Source organism: Marmota monax, unplaced genomic scaffold, assembly GCF_021218885.2.
Source record: "Marmota monax isolate L192 unplaced genomic scaffold, Marmota_monax_Labrador192_F-V1.1 WCK01_AAM20220418_F8-fsc00343, whole genome shotgun sequence".
In the NCBI taxonomy this organism is placed as follows: domain Eukaryota; kingdom Metazoa; phylum Chordata; class Mammalia; order Rodentia; family Sciuridae; genus Marmota; species Marmota monax.
In genome coordinates this window covers 993,334-1,013,056 of record NW_026694892.1, presented here as the reverse complement: position 1 = coordinate 1,013,056, position 19,723 = coordinate 993,334, and the positions used below count along the sequence as shown (strand labels likewise).

General features: G+C 40.6%; 1 protein-coding gene across 1 annotated transcript in view; it reads left to right on the top strand.

Annotated features, from left to right (window-relative positions):
* Positions 1-19,723, top strand: part of LOC124080802 (ATP-binding cassette sub-family A member 13-like) — a gene marked incomplete at its 5' end in the record, with an annotated part of 211,536 nt that overhangs the window by 18,732 nt on the left and 173,081 nt on the right. Inside the window, 2 exons of the mRNA XM_058573465.1 lie at positions 3,853-4,123; positions 10,654-10,743. Coding sequence (XP_058429448.1) covers positions 3,853-4,123; positions 10,654-10,743 — 361 coding nt within the window. The remainder of the gene's footprint in view (positions 1-3,852; positions 4,124-10,653; positions 10,744-19,723) is intronic.

Here is a 19,723-nt window from a genome sequence, read left to right as displayed (position 1 = left end):
AACTTGATATTGTGTATACTGTATTCTGAGGTGCCTAGAAAGTCATGAGGTATTAAGGTTTGAAAAACTGTGGCCACCTGACCAAAAAATAAAAACAAAAAGTAAAGGAAAGAAGAAAGGAAGAAAGAAAGAAAGTAAGTAGGTAGGTAGGTAGATAGGAAGGGGAAAAAAAACAATGGAAGGAAATAAAAACACAACTTTGGACACATCCCTTAAGTAATTTGATGGTCGGAGTTAATGGGGATGCATAATTGTGGATGTAACTAGAGTCCTTGAATATAATTGTACTCATAAGTCAAATAAGACAATTCATAACAATTTGGTCCAGCATTTTAATTTTTGTCTGTTAAATTATTCATGCGAATACTTTTATAAGTTTAGCCATGAATATTTGATTGGTGGTGAATTCATAACCATAAACTATCTCAGTCTTTTATTTTTCTCATTTATACCCAATTAACATATATGAGAAGGTGGAGACAATTTATTCTTTTTAATATATGACATACCTTTCTCTACAGACTTATTGAGGCTGTCTGATGAACATTTACTATGACTGGAAGTCAATATTATGCCTGTTTTGGTAGTTTAATAAATGTTCTAATAACAATCCTCACTATCCGGAGGGAAAATATTATAAGTCTCTTTTACAATTGAGGAGATGACATTCAAAGAGGTTAAGTAGTTTTCCAGAAGTCACACAGTATGTTGGAGACTAAGATTGGATTCACATCTAGGTCACTGTGGATAGAACTTCCTTTATCTGTTCATGATGAGTGAGGCCAGTGGAAACATAAACCATCATTCTCTGTCTCTGTCTCCATGCCCATTCCATCATAAGGGCAAATTTGCTGAGTAGATATCCAATAGTTTCTTTCTAATACATGAATAGATATTTACAACCTTTTGCTTGCTGAGCAAACTCTCGTATGAGAAGGTGTATATTTTGGCAGACTGCTAGTGGGCTGAGCTGTATAAGTTCACTTTTCATTGCTAAGGTCAAAATACCTGAAAATACATAGGAGGGAAAGTTTATTTTGGCTCACAGTTTCAGAGGTTCAGTCCATGGTCTGCTGACTCCATTGCTCTGAGACCATGTGAGGTAGGACATCATGGCAGAAGGGCATGGTGGAGAAACAGTTCTCCTCTCATGGTGACCAGGAAGCAGAGAAAGAGAGGAACTGGCCACTGAGAAGATGAACCCTTTCAGGACACACTCTACCCATCTCCTCCAGCCATGCTGCATCTGCCTATAGTTACCACCCAGTTGGTCCATTCAAACTGGGATGGACTGATTAGGTTATGGCACTCACAACCCAATCTTTTGACCTCTGGATATTTCTGCATTAACACAGAAACTGGGGGGAACATCTCATATCCCAACTATACCAGTGGTCAAGTGTGCATAGTTAGATGTCAAAATCAAGAGATGCTACATTAGGGCTAAGTTGTGGGTTGTGCCCTCTAACAGGTGATGACTTTTGTAATAGTGAGGGATCACAGGACCCACCAGGGACCTTCCAATTCCTTTTGATTCTGAACAGAATAAGGCATGCTGCTTTATAGGGGAAAACTCCTTAGTCAAAAGGCAGTGAAGGCATCACACTGTTATCTCAATAATTACTTTAATAAATCCAGAAAATGGGCAACCCCAAAACAACTCAATTATTTTAACTTGAACCCGATAACTCTCATAATTATCCTAGTAGATCTGAATACATACCATGAATTGGTTGTTATCCAGCATTATAATCCCATAAAAATATCAAGAATGATATACATAACTAAAGGTTCCCATTTAGCTTAATAATATACATTTTCTAGCACTAAAATCTCTCTATAGACTGACTTAATAATGGCTTCATAAGAGCTTCATAAGAATCATCATTGATAATTCATTGAATTAGTGGTTCCACAGCCCAGCTGAGCATCAGAATCCCCTGGGAAATTATTAAAAAGCACATTTTTATCTCTAGTCTTTGGAGAATCAAATATTTTAGAGATGGGGCCTAGAAATCCGCATGTTAAAAGAGTTTCCAGTTGAATGTGGTATGTAGCCTGATTTAAAAATCATTCGTTGTAGCTCTGTCTTTTATGGAGTGAAGTAAGACTCTGTGTTCTAAAACACAAGTCTAATCAGGTGACTCCTGGGCTTGGGCCTCTTCAGCCAGGTGCAAGGGGCTGTAAAGGCTCTTCATGACTTGGACTCTGGTGACCTTTCACCTTCATCTCCTGACACTCCCCATGCATAGGTGCCACATTCTGCTGCCTCTCAGTTACTCACGGAATACTCCATGCTTTTTCACTTCTCCTTCTTTGATCTTGAAACATACACATTTTCCTGACTGCCTGCAAACTCCTATGGGATCATAAGGATGATCCCACCTACCTGTTTTCAGGGCTGTGCTTGCTTTCTCCTTTTTGCCTTGAATCATGGAAACTTGCCTCCTGATACTAACTTAAGTTTGCTCACCTTGACCATAACACTTGATTCCACTGTGTTGTTACATTTTTATATTAACTGCTCTGCTAGGCATTTTTGAGGACATAAACCAAATAGTCCAAGGCCCATTATATAGTTTAGGCCAATGAAGGAATAGGTTCAGATGTGCATTTTTCATCCCCAACTGCTCTCTTGTAACACTGTTACAAATAATCTATGTTTCAAAATGGTCCAGTTTCTTTAAAAAAGAACTATTCAGATATTCTTGTATTAATTGCATTTCACTGTGATGTTTATGGGCAGTATAATCAGTAGGGCATCTGTTCTTTCAGAAGACCACTTTTCTTGTGAAATACTCTGATTTTCTGGAGTATCTTAGAGGGAATCACTGGGGAAAACCATTGATAGAGCTGATGAGCCCATGAGATGTTGTTTTAAGGTCACAGTCCTGGGTCTGGCTCACATTTTGCTGCTGATTTCTCATCTTCAACATTTTTTTCCCTTCTGTGTGTGTGTGTGTGTGTGTGTGTGTGGGTTTTGCTTGGAATCTTTAGCCTCAATTGAAGCATGTGTATATGTGTATAGAATTTGTGTGTGTGTGTGTGTGTGTGTGTGTAATCCTCAAGTGGTCAATCTTGAGGGACCCATAGATCAATGGTGCATAACTCACTCTCTCCTTTAGAATTTTATGATCTCTGAAGACTTTTCAGAGTTGCTTGATTCCATACAGGAAAAAACTGGAGGAAGGGACAGGATTGCTGAAATCCAGTGGACTCAGGGGGCTGCAGCTGGAGGAGAGGCGCTGCCTTGAGGGCTGATTAGCTCCTCTCTGAGTGGGAAGGAAGGACATGGGTAGAACTGAGGGAAGGCAGTGATGTGGTTCTCCAAAATTTGACTAGCTCATTATCTATTACCCGGGACTTTCTCAAGAAAGACTTCATCAACAGCAGAGGAATAGTATGGTAGAAGGAGGGGAGCTCTAATAAGGAGAGAGCCTCCCTGTACCCCCACTCCCCAGGAAACTCAATGTCTGGGAGTTCAAGAACCTCTTGCAATTCTTTTGTCTTTGATTCCTCAGAAACCCCCTAAACTCCAGGCTTTAGGCCAGGCCCTTTCTTCTCTTCCATTTGCATGTACTCCTTCACCTTCAGGAGCAAGAACAGAGTGAACCCACAGCAGCACTTCACCCTGTGTTTAAAGCTGAAACAGCTGGTATGCTAACTTTCCAGGACATGGGTATGCAAAGGCCTCCTGTTGTCCTTTTGATACAGTAAACTACTCTTATTTAGGCCTAAGGATAGGCCCAAGGATCACCTAGAGGACAAATGAAGAGAATTATTAGAACCAGGCAGATCATGGGAGCCATGTCATTCCATGTCTGACTCACTGCTAACTTTGTGCCCCTGCAGGTGACTCTCCTGTGAGGATCCCACCTGCATGGACCCTGCATGCACCTATGCGAGGTCATCAGCTGCTTCTCGCACAGGTAGCTGCCCTCCTGAGGAAAAGGCTGCTCCACACACTGAGAGCCTGGAAAAGCACAGTCTCAGACCTGCTGCTGCCTGTCCTTTTTGTGGCCTTGGCCATGGGCCTTTTCATGGTGCAACCTCTGGCCACCGAATACCCTCCCCTCAAACTGACTCCTGGCCACTATGAGAGTTTGGAAACTTACTTTTTCAGGTAAGAAACTTTTTTATTTCAAAATTATGGACACATTGTGAATAAAGACAGACTATGAATAGTGTCATAGACTGAATGTTTGTGTTTCTCCCTAATATATTTTTTTTTTTGTGTGTGGAAATTCAACTCTCAACATGATAGTACTTAGAGATGGGTTCTTTGGGTGGTGACTAGTTTAGGAGGATGAACCATTACAAATAGGATTAGTGCCCTTGGAAGGAGACACTAGTAGGAAAGTAGCTTGCATTTTTTCCTACTGTTAAAGAATCCTTAAAACAATTAAATTTGGTGGGGTTTTTTTTTAAAGCAAAGCAAAACAGAAGTGATTCATGAATTAGGCAGCTCCTGGAACCACAGCAGGTTCTGAGAACTTCAACTAACTACCATCACAAAGCATTTACAGAAAAGTGGAAGTGAGGCATAGAAAACAACGTACTTTGCTATAGTCTACTAGATCAGTCAATCAATTGGTTAAAGCTTGATCAATCAGCTGCAGTGCCTCCTACAACCAACCAAAGTTCAATTCTTGCAATTGAATTTTATGTTAATTTGATATGTTGGGCCCAGTGCAGATGCCCAGTCAAAATTCATGGTCACCCAAAATTTTTTTGACAATTCTCTGTTGTATGAAGAAGATAGTCATCTCTAACTCAGAAAAGGGCCCTCGGGTGAACTCAACCATGCTGGACCCCTGATTTCTCCAGTTTCTAGGACTGTGAGAAATAAACTTTTGTTGTTTAGAAGATACCCAGTTTATGGTACTTTGCTATATTAACCTGAGCTGACTAAGAAAAATAGCATTAGCTTTGATATTTTTAAGAATTCAAATAAAAGTATTTATATGAGGGGCAGTAGGAGTCATTTGGTGGCAGAGATCTTGCTTAGCATGTTCAAGTACCTGGCTTTGATCCCCACACCCCAAATTCTATGTGAATTGCCGCAGTCTGGCTGGGCACAAATCACAAGCCACTGAAGCAGGAACAAACTTTATTTCTGAACTCCACCAGCACACTCCACACACGCTCCCCGGGAACTTTCCGGGAATCCCCACGAGAGCTCAACTGGAACTCAACGGGAACTCCGGAGAACTTGCTGGCGTCACCTCTCAACCACTACTTCTGGCAAAAATGCCATGCGTCATCCTGACTCGGCTGTGGCCTTCAACAGTGAATGCTTTCATTATTTCTGAGGTCAGAGTTCACAGGGATAGCTGTTGAGAAGCCCCTGCTCTTTTTAGGATTGTGTCAAAGCAGATACCTAGGACTGATGAGGCAGGACTGGCTCCCAACCTCCATATCAATGGCTCCTCCCTATACAGACAAGCATCTTTATTAAAAAAAAAAAAAAAGGACACTAGTCACTGGCCCCTACTCTAATCCCTTAGCAGTAAGTAGGAGGGCCAGATATGTTTTAGAATTTTTAGGATTTTAGAAAAATATATAAATTGTACATTTCACAAATCTCCCATAGTTACTTTAAGAAAAATGACCCATAACAGCACATACCTGTCTGCAGGGAACTCTATGATTTAAGCAAAATGAGATCAAGACCATAAATGAGGCTGGGAGTGGTGACACATGCCTACAATCCCAGTGGCTCAGGAGGATGAGGCAGGAGGACTGTGAGTTTAAAGCCAGCTTCAGCAACTTAGTAAGGCTTTAAGCAACTCAGCAAGACACAAAGGTCATGTTAGGATCTCATGTTAGGATCTTCCAGATCCATTTTTCAAGTTCTTTATCTTTCCTCAAAGTTTTTTTTTTTCTTTTGTACCAGAAATTGAACCCGGGGAAACTTACCCACTGAGCCACATTTCCAGCCCTATTTATCTTTTGTTTTAATTTTGAGATGGGCTTTCATTAAGTTGCTTAGGGCCCTCCTGAGCTGCTGGGGTTACTGGCATATGCCACTGTGCCCAGCTTCAAGATTTCTTTACCTTTTCTTTTTGGCTATCTGTTTGTGGTATTTCTCTAGTGTTATTGTTTGTATCTAAACAAGGATCATCCTCTTAGTTAATTTCTTCAATAATATTTTCAGGAAGTCTTTCTTCCTGAGTTTAGAAACTCCTGTGTAGGCATGTGATCCTGTTACTATTCTATTGCTTTTGGTTTGTCTGGTTGGTTGGTTGCATATCCTTTTAGTGACTCTTTGTCAGTCTGCATTTTTTGAGTTTTCCTCTGACTCCTGGGATGTGTGATTGTCCTTGCTGTTTGATCAGATTAGGGTATCATTTATTGACTAGAGTAGTTCCCAGAGAGATGGAGCCAAAGAACCTTCTACCTCTATTGAGCTGCAGATGACTGTCAGTACATTCCTACTTCCTCCAGGCAGCTAGCGGAGCTTTCTGCGGTTTGTGCTCTTGTTAATTCAGGAATAGAAAGTATTGACCCCCTCCAAATAATCAGAGAAGACAGAGGTCTGTTACCTAGGAATTTGCAGGTCCCCAAGCCACCCTTCCCACAAGGGTACTTGCTTATCCCTGCCCCTGGTCACTCTGCTCCTGGCTTCAACTTGTGTTCATAGGTTGCCTGGTCTACAGGGAAGAAGACTCTGAACCATCTTTGCCTGTGGTGACTCCCACAGAGCCTAAGACCCCACTTGGAATCTGATAGTTACCAATACCAGAAGCTGCTAGGATCAGGAGAGAGAGAAAGGTTGGAGTTGAGAGTGGAGAGAGGAAAGGAAGAAAGGGCACAGGCTGCTATCTTTCTAGAAACCCTAGAACTTGCCAAGTTGGTTTAATCCTATCTGCATCAGAAGCATTAGCGCTTTCATTAATCAGGAGGGCCCTTTGGGATGGTGCTCGGGAATATGCATCTGCTCTGCTAAGCTCACTGGGTCACCAAGATGTACATCAAATGTTGAGAAATAACGATTTGGAGAGGGAAAGTGACCCCCTTATGACCTACCTCAGAAATCAATAAATTATGACCCCATTTATGAACGACCGCAGGAAGGAGTAATTTTCAAGCCCTATAGTCTGTTAAAGACAGATGTCCAGTGCTTTAAACACTGAGATTTACTTAGCAACATAGGCAAGAGCTTGAAGGCAACCAAAGAGAGAGTTTAGGAGCCTGTATTTGAATTTTATGGCAAATGAGATACTTTAAAGCCGATTTTTGTTGTTTTCTCTAAATGGTGATCTCTAGACCTAAGCAAAGAGTAATAAAAAGTAAAGCATAACTTTTACACATGTTTTTTTGTAATCATTAAAAAGGAACCAGTTTAGGGATCAAATGTTTTTCTTTCAGAAAAACAGTTTTACTTTTATATTTGTTCTTGGATGATGGGTCATAGGAGAATAGTCCAGAGATGTCACAAATGACATTTCCTTTTATATGGGCTCCATTTCAGTGGAGAGTGTGTCCCTGTCCTGTGGAAGTGTTTTCTCACAGGTTAGACAACTGAAGGATGTTTGTCCAGAGGGTGCACTGCCAACTTATGGGGCAAAGCTTTGTTGTTCATTTCAGGCTGCTTCATCATTGTTTATGTTGGACCACAGAAGTAGGGAATCATATCAGGCCAGTTGTAAACCACCTAAAAATTTAAAGACATTTACTGTATCTTATACAGTGGGGAACATGGTGGTTTCCTATAAATAATTATTGCCTTCTGGATTTAGGAGCTACAGAGGTGTTTTCATTCTGGGTTTATATATTGTTAATGTTCTGAAAATGACATTGTCCTCAGCAGAAATACCATTCTTTCTTGGTCCAATGAGTTTTAGTTTCTCTTCCATCAAATTTTATCCCTGTTTAAATGGTAAGAGTTCAGGGAAAGCCAGATATAGGGAAATTAAATATTCAGACAGGATGACTGATTCGGTCAGTAATTTCCATATATTAATGATATGTCACAATGTGTTGAACAAACTATCTCTGAGAACATACTGAGGTCCAGCTCCTGTCTTAAGCACAAAGCCCTTCTTTTCCAGGATTGTTTTGTTTCAGTAACGAGAGGGCTACCATTAAAGTCCAGTAAAGATGTGCATCGGGGCTACTGGGAAGGAGGGAGAGAGTGCAGGCAGGTCGGGGCTATTGGGAAGGAGGCAGGGATGAGGCTGGGAGTCACAGTGGGAACAATGTTGGAGCTGAGGCTTCTGGGCTAGCGATGGTTTCTGGTCATGTAACCAGGACGCTTAGAAGAGTGAATTGAAGGGATTGGAACTTAGAAAGCAAATCCACGTGATCAAAGTGGTTGCAGTTGGGTGCTGCCTTCTAGGAATAGGCCTAGGGTATCCAAGCCTGAAGACTGTGGAGGGCAAACACCATGTGGAAGGGTTCAACACTGTTTCCAGGCTCACAAATGAAGAGGAGACATGGAGGGGCCCGGGTTGTGGTTCTGTGATAAAGTGCTTGCCTAATACATGTGGGGCACTGGGTTCAACCCCAGCACCACATAAATAAAATATAATAAAATAAAGTTTTTTAAAAAAGGAGATGTTGATAAATTTTACATATAAATTATTTTAGTTTTGATGACACGCATATCTATGATATTAATGAAGTTCTGTGTGATATATTTTAACATATGGGTGCAGGGTACACTAAATAAATTGAGACTCCCTTTATCCATCATTCCCCCATACCCTTCATAACCTTTAGTAATCACTATTCTACTTTAATGTTGACTGTTTTAGTGTCCACATATGAGAGAATATATTCAGAGCTTGTCTTTCTGTGTCTGGCTTATCTCATTTAATAATGTCCTCCAGTTCCATCTGTTTTGCTACAAATGAGATGATGTTATTTTCTTTAGGGCTAAATACTATTCGGTTGTGTATAGATATTACATTTCCTTTATCTGTTCATCTGTTATTGGCACCTAGGTTGATTCCATATCTTAGCTATTGTGAATGATGCTGCAATAATATGGGCCTGCAGATATATCTTTGCTATGCTGACGTCATTTTCTTTAGATATATATGCACAAGTGGGATAGCTGGATCATATGATAAATTTTGAGCAGAGAGAATATCAAGTTTGTACATTAGAGAAAGCAAGGAAGGAATTAGGGAAACTGGAAATCTAGAAAGTCCCCAAATCTATGTGAGTTCCCAAGGCACAAATAGGGAAGTTTCTTCTCATTCTTGGCTTGCACTGTGGGACACGGTGGTGCAATAAGTCTAATTAACTTAGACCTCCCTACATTTAATGCTTATAGCAATTCAGAAATATAATTAAGAGGCAATTATTAAAAAAAATTAGTACGTAATAATTATACAGAATAAGGCAACTCATTGTGACATATTCATACATGCACTTCACATAATTTGGTCAATGTCAATAATCAGTATCTCCCCTTGAAACCTCACCTCCTCCTACCCACTGATCCCCTTAGTCTGAAGAGTCCACTTTGCATTGTCCATGAACAAAATCAACAAATGACAAAAATTTGTGATTGAGGTCTCCTTTAAGTTTCGTCTTTCTTAAAAAAAATCAATATTATAGATTATTTGGAAGAAACCATTATATACTCATATACATTTTTTAATTTGTACACTAATTCTTTCCCAAGTGATTTGGGGCACTGTTTATATATGCTATCAATAGTGTTAATTATACATCATTCTTCTTTCTTTTGGGGATGAGTGCTCCTAAAAATGTGCATTCAAAAATAATTTGTAAGTTACATAGTGTAAGTTCTGAAGAGTAATAAATCTATGTTCTTTCATAAATATTATAATTTAGAATTTTGATTGTTTGTAATGATCCCCATTCCCAATGAGTCAAATTTAAAGTTGTGTGAAACATCTTTTTCTCCACATTTCTTCTTCAAGAATTTTCTTAAAGTTGATGTATAAAGTTTAATATAGCATTTGTTTCTACATCTCCCCCAAAGCTACATGAATGTCTTTTTGCTGATGGTCTTTTCAGTAAAGCAAGTCAAAGTTGGTGACCTTGGTTTTGGTAATGCTGCTTGAGCTCTTTATTGACTTTTGAGACTTACACCAGCAAAATAAATACCATAACTCAAAGTTTACTTAAAGCCGCATAGGATTCTGTGCTGAAGACCTCTTGCTAAGAAAATGCAGTTCACTATAGTTCACAGATAGAAACAAAAGGTTGAAACATAGAAGTGGTTTTATTGTGGGGCTCTGTAATAGGACAAATAATCAGCCCAAACCAGAGTGCCAACATTAAGAGAACAGTGTTATACATTTTAATATATTAACATAATGTAATATTATACAGCCTTTAAAGTTTGTTTTTAAATCCATGCAAAGTGTGAATAATGGTTACATTATAAAATTAAGCAAAAAATGAGAAAATAATACAGTGTGGATACAAGTATATAAAAATGCATGTCTGTGGTGGCAAGGATGTGCTTTGAAGAAATTTCTCAATTTTACTTTTGCTTGTTTGGGTCTTACCATAAAAAACACTAGAAAAATAGTTTTATCTAAGAAACTAGGGCTCGTTTGCTTGGATCAGCTTGACAAGGGTACATTTTGAGATCAGAATGTGATTCTTTGCTTTCTGTTGGGAGCCACTAATAATTCCATTTTATCTCCCCTGTCTTACCACAAATAGCAGTGGGAATGACAATATGGACCTCACCCATGTGCTCTTACGGAAGTTTAGAGATCAGGATCTTCTCTGTGCTGACTTAAACCTAGATCTGTAAGTATCATGTGCCCTCTGCAAAAGTAAAGCTTCCAGCCAGCAATACCATAGCTGGAAGGACCCTTTCCCTTCAAGTTTGGTATTTAATGTTTATATTGCATCACATGAAAAGAATGTTAGCCTAATGAGTAGGTTACTGAAAATGCCCTGACATAAGATTCCTAACTGCCTCTATCTCTGCTTCATAGACACATGATTTGTATTATGTCAAAAATTAATAGCTTTCAGAGGCTGGGGTTGTGGCTCAATGGTAGAGCACTTGCCTTCCATGTGTGAGGCACTGGGTTCAATCCTGAATACCACATAAAAATAAATAAATAAAATAAATGTATTGTGTCCATCTACAACTAAAAAAAAATAATAGCATTCAGTTCACTTAATAAAACCCAAAGCTAAAAAAGAATGAAGTAGCAACTAAGTATGAATTATATGTTAACCATTATGTACTTTTAGGGAAAACTTTTACATACGAAAATTAATTACATATTTCTTTTTAAATAAGAGACTTACATGGTCAGTACACATGTAAATGAGAATGTGTGGCAATTATCTGTTTCTGCCTGACTTATTTCACTTCAATGCAATGTCCTCTATTTTCATAAAGGTTGCTGAATAATATTCCATAGGGTATACATACACCACATTTTATTTATCCATTAATCCACTGATTGAAACCTATGTAGATTCCATATCATAGAAGTAGAGAGTAGAATAAAGGTAACCAAGCCTAGGAAGGGTGGAGAGGAGGGAGGAAAGATGATGGTCAATGGGTACAGGGTGAAGTTGGGTACAAAGAATAACTTCCAATGTTATGATTAACAATAATTAATTGAATATTTCAAAATAGCCAATAGAGTATTTTGATTGTTCACAACACAAAGAAACAATAAATGTTTTAGATGATGGATATAATAATTGTCCTGATCTGATCATTATACATTGTATACATGTACTAAATATGACACCATACATCGTAAATATGTGCATTTATTAGGTGTCAATTAAAAATTTAAAAACATTTAAAACAAAAAGCTCAGTATATCAGTGCATGAATTACTTTAAAGATCATTTTCGTAGTATTTGAAAATAATATAGAGATGACTTTCATATAAAACCTTGATAAAGTATGCCTTTCTTCATAAACAGTTCTTTCACTCTTATTTTTCTGAAATTTTATTTATTGAAGAATGGCTATAAATAAACTACTGCCACAAGAACTGAGATTAATAAAGAATATGGCCCTGGTCTCAAGGAATTTACAATTCTGGATAGAACAAATGAGGCAAGTGATAAAAACCATAATGGTACATTGAATGCTAGAAGTGTATTTTTAAAGTAATAAATACAGAGAGGCTGTGAGAAGATGGCGGCGAGGGGAGTGCATTGCCCCCGTGTGCTGCTTCACTGTGTGGGAGTATGACAAGTCAGGACGGCTAAAGGATATCTTGTTAGGAATTTCCAGCAATAGTGGGGTGCTCCAGAACCTAGAGGAAGGATTTCCATCGCACGAGGATCGGCTACGGGGACTCAAACGCGAGAGGTTTGTCGCACGGAGGGTAACACTGCTTATTCAGCAAACCGCCCCGTGGCTAGAGTCTGCAGCGCGTGCTGGGAAACGAGGAGATAGCGACGCAGGGATACAGCGCTGCAGTTTCTGCCAGCCGTGCAAGCACCGTACTCAGGGCTGAATTCTGTGTTCGAGACGGGGGAAGGAAGCGGTCCATCTCGGTTCTCCACAGAGGAGGCCAGCAGCGACCATGTTGGAAAGCTGACGTCACCATCCCTGTTTTCGACTGACTGCAGCACATTCAGCCATAGAACAGGTAATTTCAGGCTGCAATTCGCCTGCGGCTTGCAGACAGATTGCTAGGGTTCAGTGCCTGGGTGCTTCTTAGAACCTGATCTTATCGGAGCGAACACCGAGCGCGGGGCGGCCGAGTTCCGGCTCCCGGAACCATCCCGGAACCGCCCTGGCCCAGGGCTGCGGAGCCTGTGAGGCTGCTTCTTGGACCCTGCTCCTATCAGAGCATACACCAAGCACTAAGCGGCCGAATTCTGGCTCCCGGAACTGAGCCCACGGGGACTGCTTCTTGGAGCCTACACTTATAGGAGCTTACACTGAGCACGGAGCGGCCGAGTTCCGGCTCCCGGAACTTCCTGGCCCGGGGCTAGGAGCCCGCGGAAACTGCTTCTCGGTCCGGGTCCTGCTGAGGGCTGGTCAGGACTCACCCGTTGCTTTATTTGCCCGTCAAGGGGAACGAAATGCTGCCATTCGCATAGGATACCAACATGGCAGAGATCTGATGTCATCAGAAAGTGGCGGAGGAGAGAACTTCATCAATACCAGCGGCGACAGAAACAGTTGGTCTCCTGGTAGGGGGGGTAAGGCACAGACACCCGAGTCTCCTCAATTTGTCGTCGAGCCAGGGGGGAGGAGCCGGGCCTCCGCCAGCACCCGGAGCAGGCCCAGCGGCTCGCCAGCGTGGTGACCGCGTGACCCCAATTGGAGAGGGGGCTGAGCGGAGCCGCCACCCGCACCCGCAAGGTGGGCAGACCCGCGACCCAGTGGTACGTGGGCGTGGTAGGAGGGGCAGGGCAGAGCCGCCATTCGCGCTTGCAAGGTAAACAGACCTGTGACAGCTTGGCGGGTCAGGCCCAGTGGCCTGCCAGTGTGGTACACATGTCACCCCAACTGGAGTAGGGGCAGAGCAGATCCTTCTCCCACGCCCGGATTAGGCCCTGCCGGTGTGGTGGTCACGTGACCCCAATTGGAGTGGGGGCGGAGCGGAACCGCCACCCATGCCCGCAGGGTGAGCAGACCTGTGACCAACCTGCAGATCAGGCCCAGGGGTCCGCAGGCGTGGTAGAAGGGGCAGGGCAGATCCGCCGCCCGCGCCTCCAAGGTAGGCAGACCTGCAACAGACCGGCGGATCAGGCCCAGGAGCCTGCCGGCGTGGTACACACACCACCCTAATTGGAGTAGGGGCAGAGCAGAGTCGCCGCCCGTGCCAGGAACAGGCCCAGCGTCCTGCAGGCGGGGTAGTCACGACACCCCAACTGGAGTAGGGGCAGAGCAGAGCCTCCACCCGTGCCCGAAAGGTGGGCAGATCTGCGACCGACCAGCGGGACAGGCCCAGTGGCCTGCCGGTACGACAGACACGTCACCCCATTTGGAGTAGGGGCAGAGTAGAGCCGCCGCCCGCGCCTGCAGGGTAGGCAAACCTGTAACCGACCGGCGGATCAGGCCTGGTGGCCTGCCGGCGTGGTACACTCGTCACCCCAATTGGAGTAGGGGCAGAACAGAGCCGCCGCCAGCGCCCAGAACAGGCCCAGTGACCTGCTGGCGTGGTAGCCACAACACCCCAATTGGAATAAGGAGAGAGCAGAGCCGCCGCCCACGCCTGCAGGAAAGATACACAAGCAGTATGAAAAGACAAGGAAAGAAAGGACCACAAGCAATGCAGGTCAACACAACTTTAGAAGAGGTAACAGCTGCAGCAGATGGAATGTCAGATAAAGAATTCAGGATATACATGCTTCAGATGATCTGGAGTATCAAGGAAGACATTAAACAGCAAAATCAGACAATGAAAGATCACTTCAACAATGAATTACGCAAACAAATCCAGGAAGCAAAGGATCAACTAAACAGGGAGATAGAGGTTATAAAAAACAAACAAACAGAAATCCTAGAAATGCAGGAAGCAATAAACCAACTTAAAAACTCAATGGAGAATACTACCAGCAGAGTAGAACACTTAGAAGATAGAACATCAGACAATGAAGACAAAGTATTTCAACTGGAAAAGAACATAGACAGTTCAGCAAGACTGTTAAGAAACCATGAGCAGAACATCCAAGAAATATGGGATAACATTAAGAGACCAAACTTAAGAGTCATTGGGATACAGGAAGGTACAGAGCTCCAAACCAAAGGAACGAACAGTCTATTCAATGAAATAATACAAGAAAACTTCCCAGACTTGAAGAATGAGACAGAATCCCAAATTCTAGAAGCCTACAGGACGCCGAATGTGCAAAATCATAAGAGATCCACACCTAGACACATTATAATGAAGATGCCCAACATACAGAATAAGGAGAGAATTTTAAAAGCTACAAGAAAAAGGAAGCAGATTACATTTAGGCGTAAGCCAATCAGGATAACAGCTGATCTTTCAACACAGACTCTGAAAGTTAGAAGATCCTAGAATAACATATTTCAAACACTGAAAGAAAATGGGTTCCAACCAAGAATTGTGTATCCAGCGAAATTAAGCTTCAGGATGGAAGATGAAATTAAAACATTCCACGATAAACAAAAGTTTAAAGAATTCGCAGCTAGAAAACCATCTCTTCAAAACATCCTCGCCAAAGCATTACAGGAAGAGGAAATGGAAAATAACAATGAAAACCAACAGTGGGAGGTAGGACAGTAAAGGGGGGGAAATAATCAAAGAGGAAAACAAACCATGTTTAGTAACAGAAATAAACAAATATGGCTGGAAGAACAACCCATATCTCAATAATAACCCTAAATGTTAATGGCTTAAACTCACCAATTAAGAGACACAGGCTAGTAGAATGGATCACAAAACAAGACCCAACAATATGCTGCCTACAGGAGACGCATTTGATAAGTAAAGACATACATAGGCTGAAGCTGAAAGGTTGGGAAAAATCATATCACTCATATGGACTTCGGAAACAAGCAGGCGTGTCCATACTCATATCAAATAAAATAGATTTCAAGCCAAAGTTAATCAAAAGGGATACAGAGGGACACTACATACTGCTTAAGGGAACCATACACCAACAAGACATAACAATCATAAATATTTATGCCCCAAACAATGGTGCAGCTATGTTCGTCAAACAAACTCTTCTCAAGTTCAAGAGTCTAATAGACCACCATACCATAATCATGGGAGACTTCAACACACCTCTCTCACCACTGGACAGATCTTCCAAACAAAAGTTGAATAAGGAAACTATAGAACTCAATAACACTATTAATAACCTAGACCTAATTGACATATATAGAATATACCACCCAACATCAAGCAGTTACACTTTTTTATCAGCAGCACATGGATCCTTCTCAAAAATAGATCATATATTATGTCACAGGGCAACTCTTAGACAATATAAAGGAGTAGAGATAATACCATGCATCTTATCTGATCATAATGGAATGAAACTGAAAATCAACGATAAAAGAAGGAAGGAAAAAGCATACATCACTTGGAGAATGAACAATAGGTTACTGAATGATCAATGGGTTATAGAAGACATCAAGGAGGAAATTAAAAAATTCTTAGAGATAAATGAAAACACAGACACAACATATCGGAATCTATGGGACACATTGAAAGCAGTTCTAAGAGGAAAATTCATTGCTTGGAGTTCATTCCTTAAAAAAGAAAAAACCAACAAATAAATGATCTCATACTTCATCTCAAAATCCTTGAAAAAGAGGAGCAAAACAACAGCAAAAGAAGTAGAAGGCAAGAAATAATTAAAATCAGAGCTGAAATTAATGAAATCGAAACAAAAGAAACAATTGAAAAAATTGACAAAACTAAAAGTTGGTTCTTTGAAAAAATAAACAAAATTGACAGACCCTTAGCGATGCTAGCGAAGAGAAGAAGAGAGAGAACTCAAATTACTAGCATACGGGATGAAAAAGGCAATATCACAACAGACACTTCAGAAATACAGAAGATAATCAAAAACTATTTTGAATCCTTATACTCCAATAAATTAGAAGATAGTGAAGGCATCGATAAATTTCTTAAGTCATATGATCTGCCCAGATTGAGTCAGGAGGATATAGACAACCTAAACAGACCAATATCAATTGAGGAAATAGAAGAAACCATAAAAAGACTACCAACTAAGAAAAGCCCAGGACCGGATGGGTATACAGCAGAATTTTACAAAACCTTTAAAGAAGAACTAATACCAATACTTTTCAAGCTACTTCTGGAAATAGAAAAGGAGGGAGAACTTCCAAATTCATTCTATGAAGCCAACATCACCCTGGTACCTAAACCAGACAAAGACACTTCAAAGAAAGAAAACTACAGACCAATATCTCTAATGAACCTAGATGCAAAAATCCTCAATAAAATTCTGGCGAATCGGATACAAAAACATATCAAAAAAATTGTACACCATGATCAAGTAGGATTCATCCCTGGGATGCAAGGCTGGTTCAATATATGGAAATCAATAAATGTTATTCACCACATCAATAGACTTAAAAATAAGAACCATATGATCATCTCGATAGATGCGGAAAAAGCATTCGACAAAGTACAGCATCCCTTTATGTTCTCTAGGAAAACTAGGGATAACAGGAACATACCTCAATATTGTAAAAGCAATCTATGCTAAGCCTCAGGCTAGCATCATTCTGAATGGAGAAAAACTGAAGGCATTCCCTCTAAAATCTGGAACAAGACAGGGATGCCCTCTCTCTCCACTTCTGTTCAACATAGTTCTCGAAACACTGGCCAGAGCAATTAGACAGACGAAAGAAATTAAAGGCATAAAAATAGGAAAAGAAGAACTTAAATTATCACTATTTGCAGATGATATGATTCTATTCCTAGCAGACCCAAAAGGCTCTACAAAGAAACTATTAGAGCTAATAAATGAATTCAGCAAAGTGGCAGGATATAAAATCAACACGCATAAATCAAAGGCATTCCTGTATATCAGCGACAAATCCTCTGAAATGGAAATGAGGACAACCACTCCATTCAAAATATCTTCAAAAAAAATAAAATACTTGGGAATCAACCTAACAAAAGAGGTGAAAGACTCATACAATGAAAACTACAGAACCCTAAAGAGAGAAATAGAAGAAGATCTTAGAAGATGGAAAAATATACCCTGTTCATGGATAGGCAGAACTAACATCATCAAAATGGCGATATTACCAAAAGTTCTCTATAGGTTTAATGCAATGCCAATCAAAATCCCAATGGCATTTCTTGTAGAAATAGAGAAAGCAATCATGAAATTCATATGGAAAAATAAAAGACCCAGAATAGCAAAAACAATGCTAAGCAGGAAGTGTGAATCAGGCGGTATAGCGATACCAGACTTCAAACTATACTACAGAGCAATAGTAACAAAAACAGCATGGTACTGGTACCAAAACAGGCGGGTGGACCAATGGTACAGAATAGAGGACACAGAAACCAATCCACAAAACTACAACTATCTTATATTTGATAAAGGGGCTAAAAGCATGCAATGGAGGAAGGATAGCATCTTCAACAAATGGTGCTGGGAAAACTGGAAATCCATATGCAACAAAATGAAACTGAATCCCTTTCTCTCGCCATGCACAAAAGTGAATTCAAAATGGATCAAGGAGCTTGATATCAAATCAGAGACACGCCGTCTGATAGAAGAAAAAGTTGGCTACGATCTACAGTCGGTGGGGTCGGGCTCCAAATTCCTCAATAGGACACCCATAGCACAAAAGTTAATAACTAGAATCAACAAATGGGACTTACTCAAACTAAAAAGTTTTTTCTCAGCAAAAGAAACAATAAGAGAGGTAAATAGGGAGCCTACACCCTGGGAACAAATCTTTACTCCTCACACTTCAGATAGAGCCCTAATATCCAGAGTATACAAAGAACTCAAAAAATTAGACAATAAGAGAACAAACAACCCAATCAACAAATGGGCCAAGGACCTGAACAGACACTTCTCAGAGGAGGACATACAGTCAATCAACAAGTACATGAAAAAATGCTCAACATCTCTAGCTGTCAGAGAAATGCAAATCAAAACCACCCTAAGATACCATCTCACTCCAGTAAGATTGGCAGCCATTAGGAAGTCAAACAACAACAAGTGCTGGCGAGGATGTGGGGAAAAGGGTACACTTGTACATTGCTGGTGGGACTGCAGATTGGTGCAGCCAATTTGGAAAGCAGTATGGAGATTTCTTGGAAAGCTGGGAATGGAGCCACCATTTGACCCAGCTATTCCCCTTCTTGGTCTATTCCCTAAAGACCTAAAAAGAGCATGCTACAGGGACACTGCTACATTGATGTTCATAGCAGCACAATTCACAATAGCAAGACTGTGGAACCAACCTAGATGCCCTTCAATAGATGAATGGATAAAAAAAAATGTGGCATTTATACACAATGGAGTATTACTCTGCATTAAAAAATGACAAAATCATAAAATTTACAGGGAAATGGATGGCATTAGAGCAGATTATGCTAAGTGAAGCTAGCCAATCCCTAAAAAACAAATGCCAAATGTCTTCTTTGATATAAGGAGAGTAACTAAGATCAGAGTAGGGACGAAGAGCAGGAGAAGAAGATTAACATTTAACAGGGATGAGAGGTGGGAGGGAAAGGGAGAGAGAAGGGAAATTGCATGGTAATGGAAGGAGACCCTCAGGGTTATACAATGGAGCGGGTAGAGAGAGAGGAGGGGAGGGGAGGGGAGAGGTGGGGAGGGGGGAGGGTGGAGGATGGGAAAGGCAGCGGAGCACAACAGACACTAGTATGGCAATATGTAAATCAATGGAAGTGTAACTGATGTGATTCTGCAATCTGTGTATGGGGTGAAGGTGGGAGTTCATAACCCACTTGAATCAAAGTGTGGAATATGATATGTCAAGAAATTTGTAATGTTTTGAACAACCCACAATAAAAAATTTAAAAAAAATAAAATAAAGTAATAAATACAGAAATCTAGACAACAGTGTAGTATCTGCAATATGTTTTCTAATTTGTGATGACACATTTGGCCCATTAGTCATATTGGTAATTAGCTTGAGACTGAATAACTATTAATGGTCTCAGTATGAAAGAATTAATAGAAAATTAATTATGTTGCTTAACTTTAGTCTTCTCTTGAAAAACAAAGTAATTTATTTATCTAGGGCTTTAGTGGTGATGTTTTGATTTCCCTTTCCTTTAATGAAACACGCAGG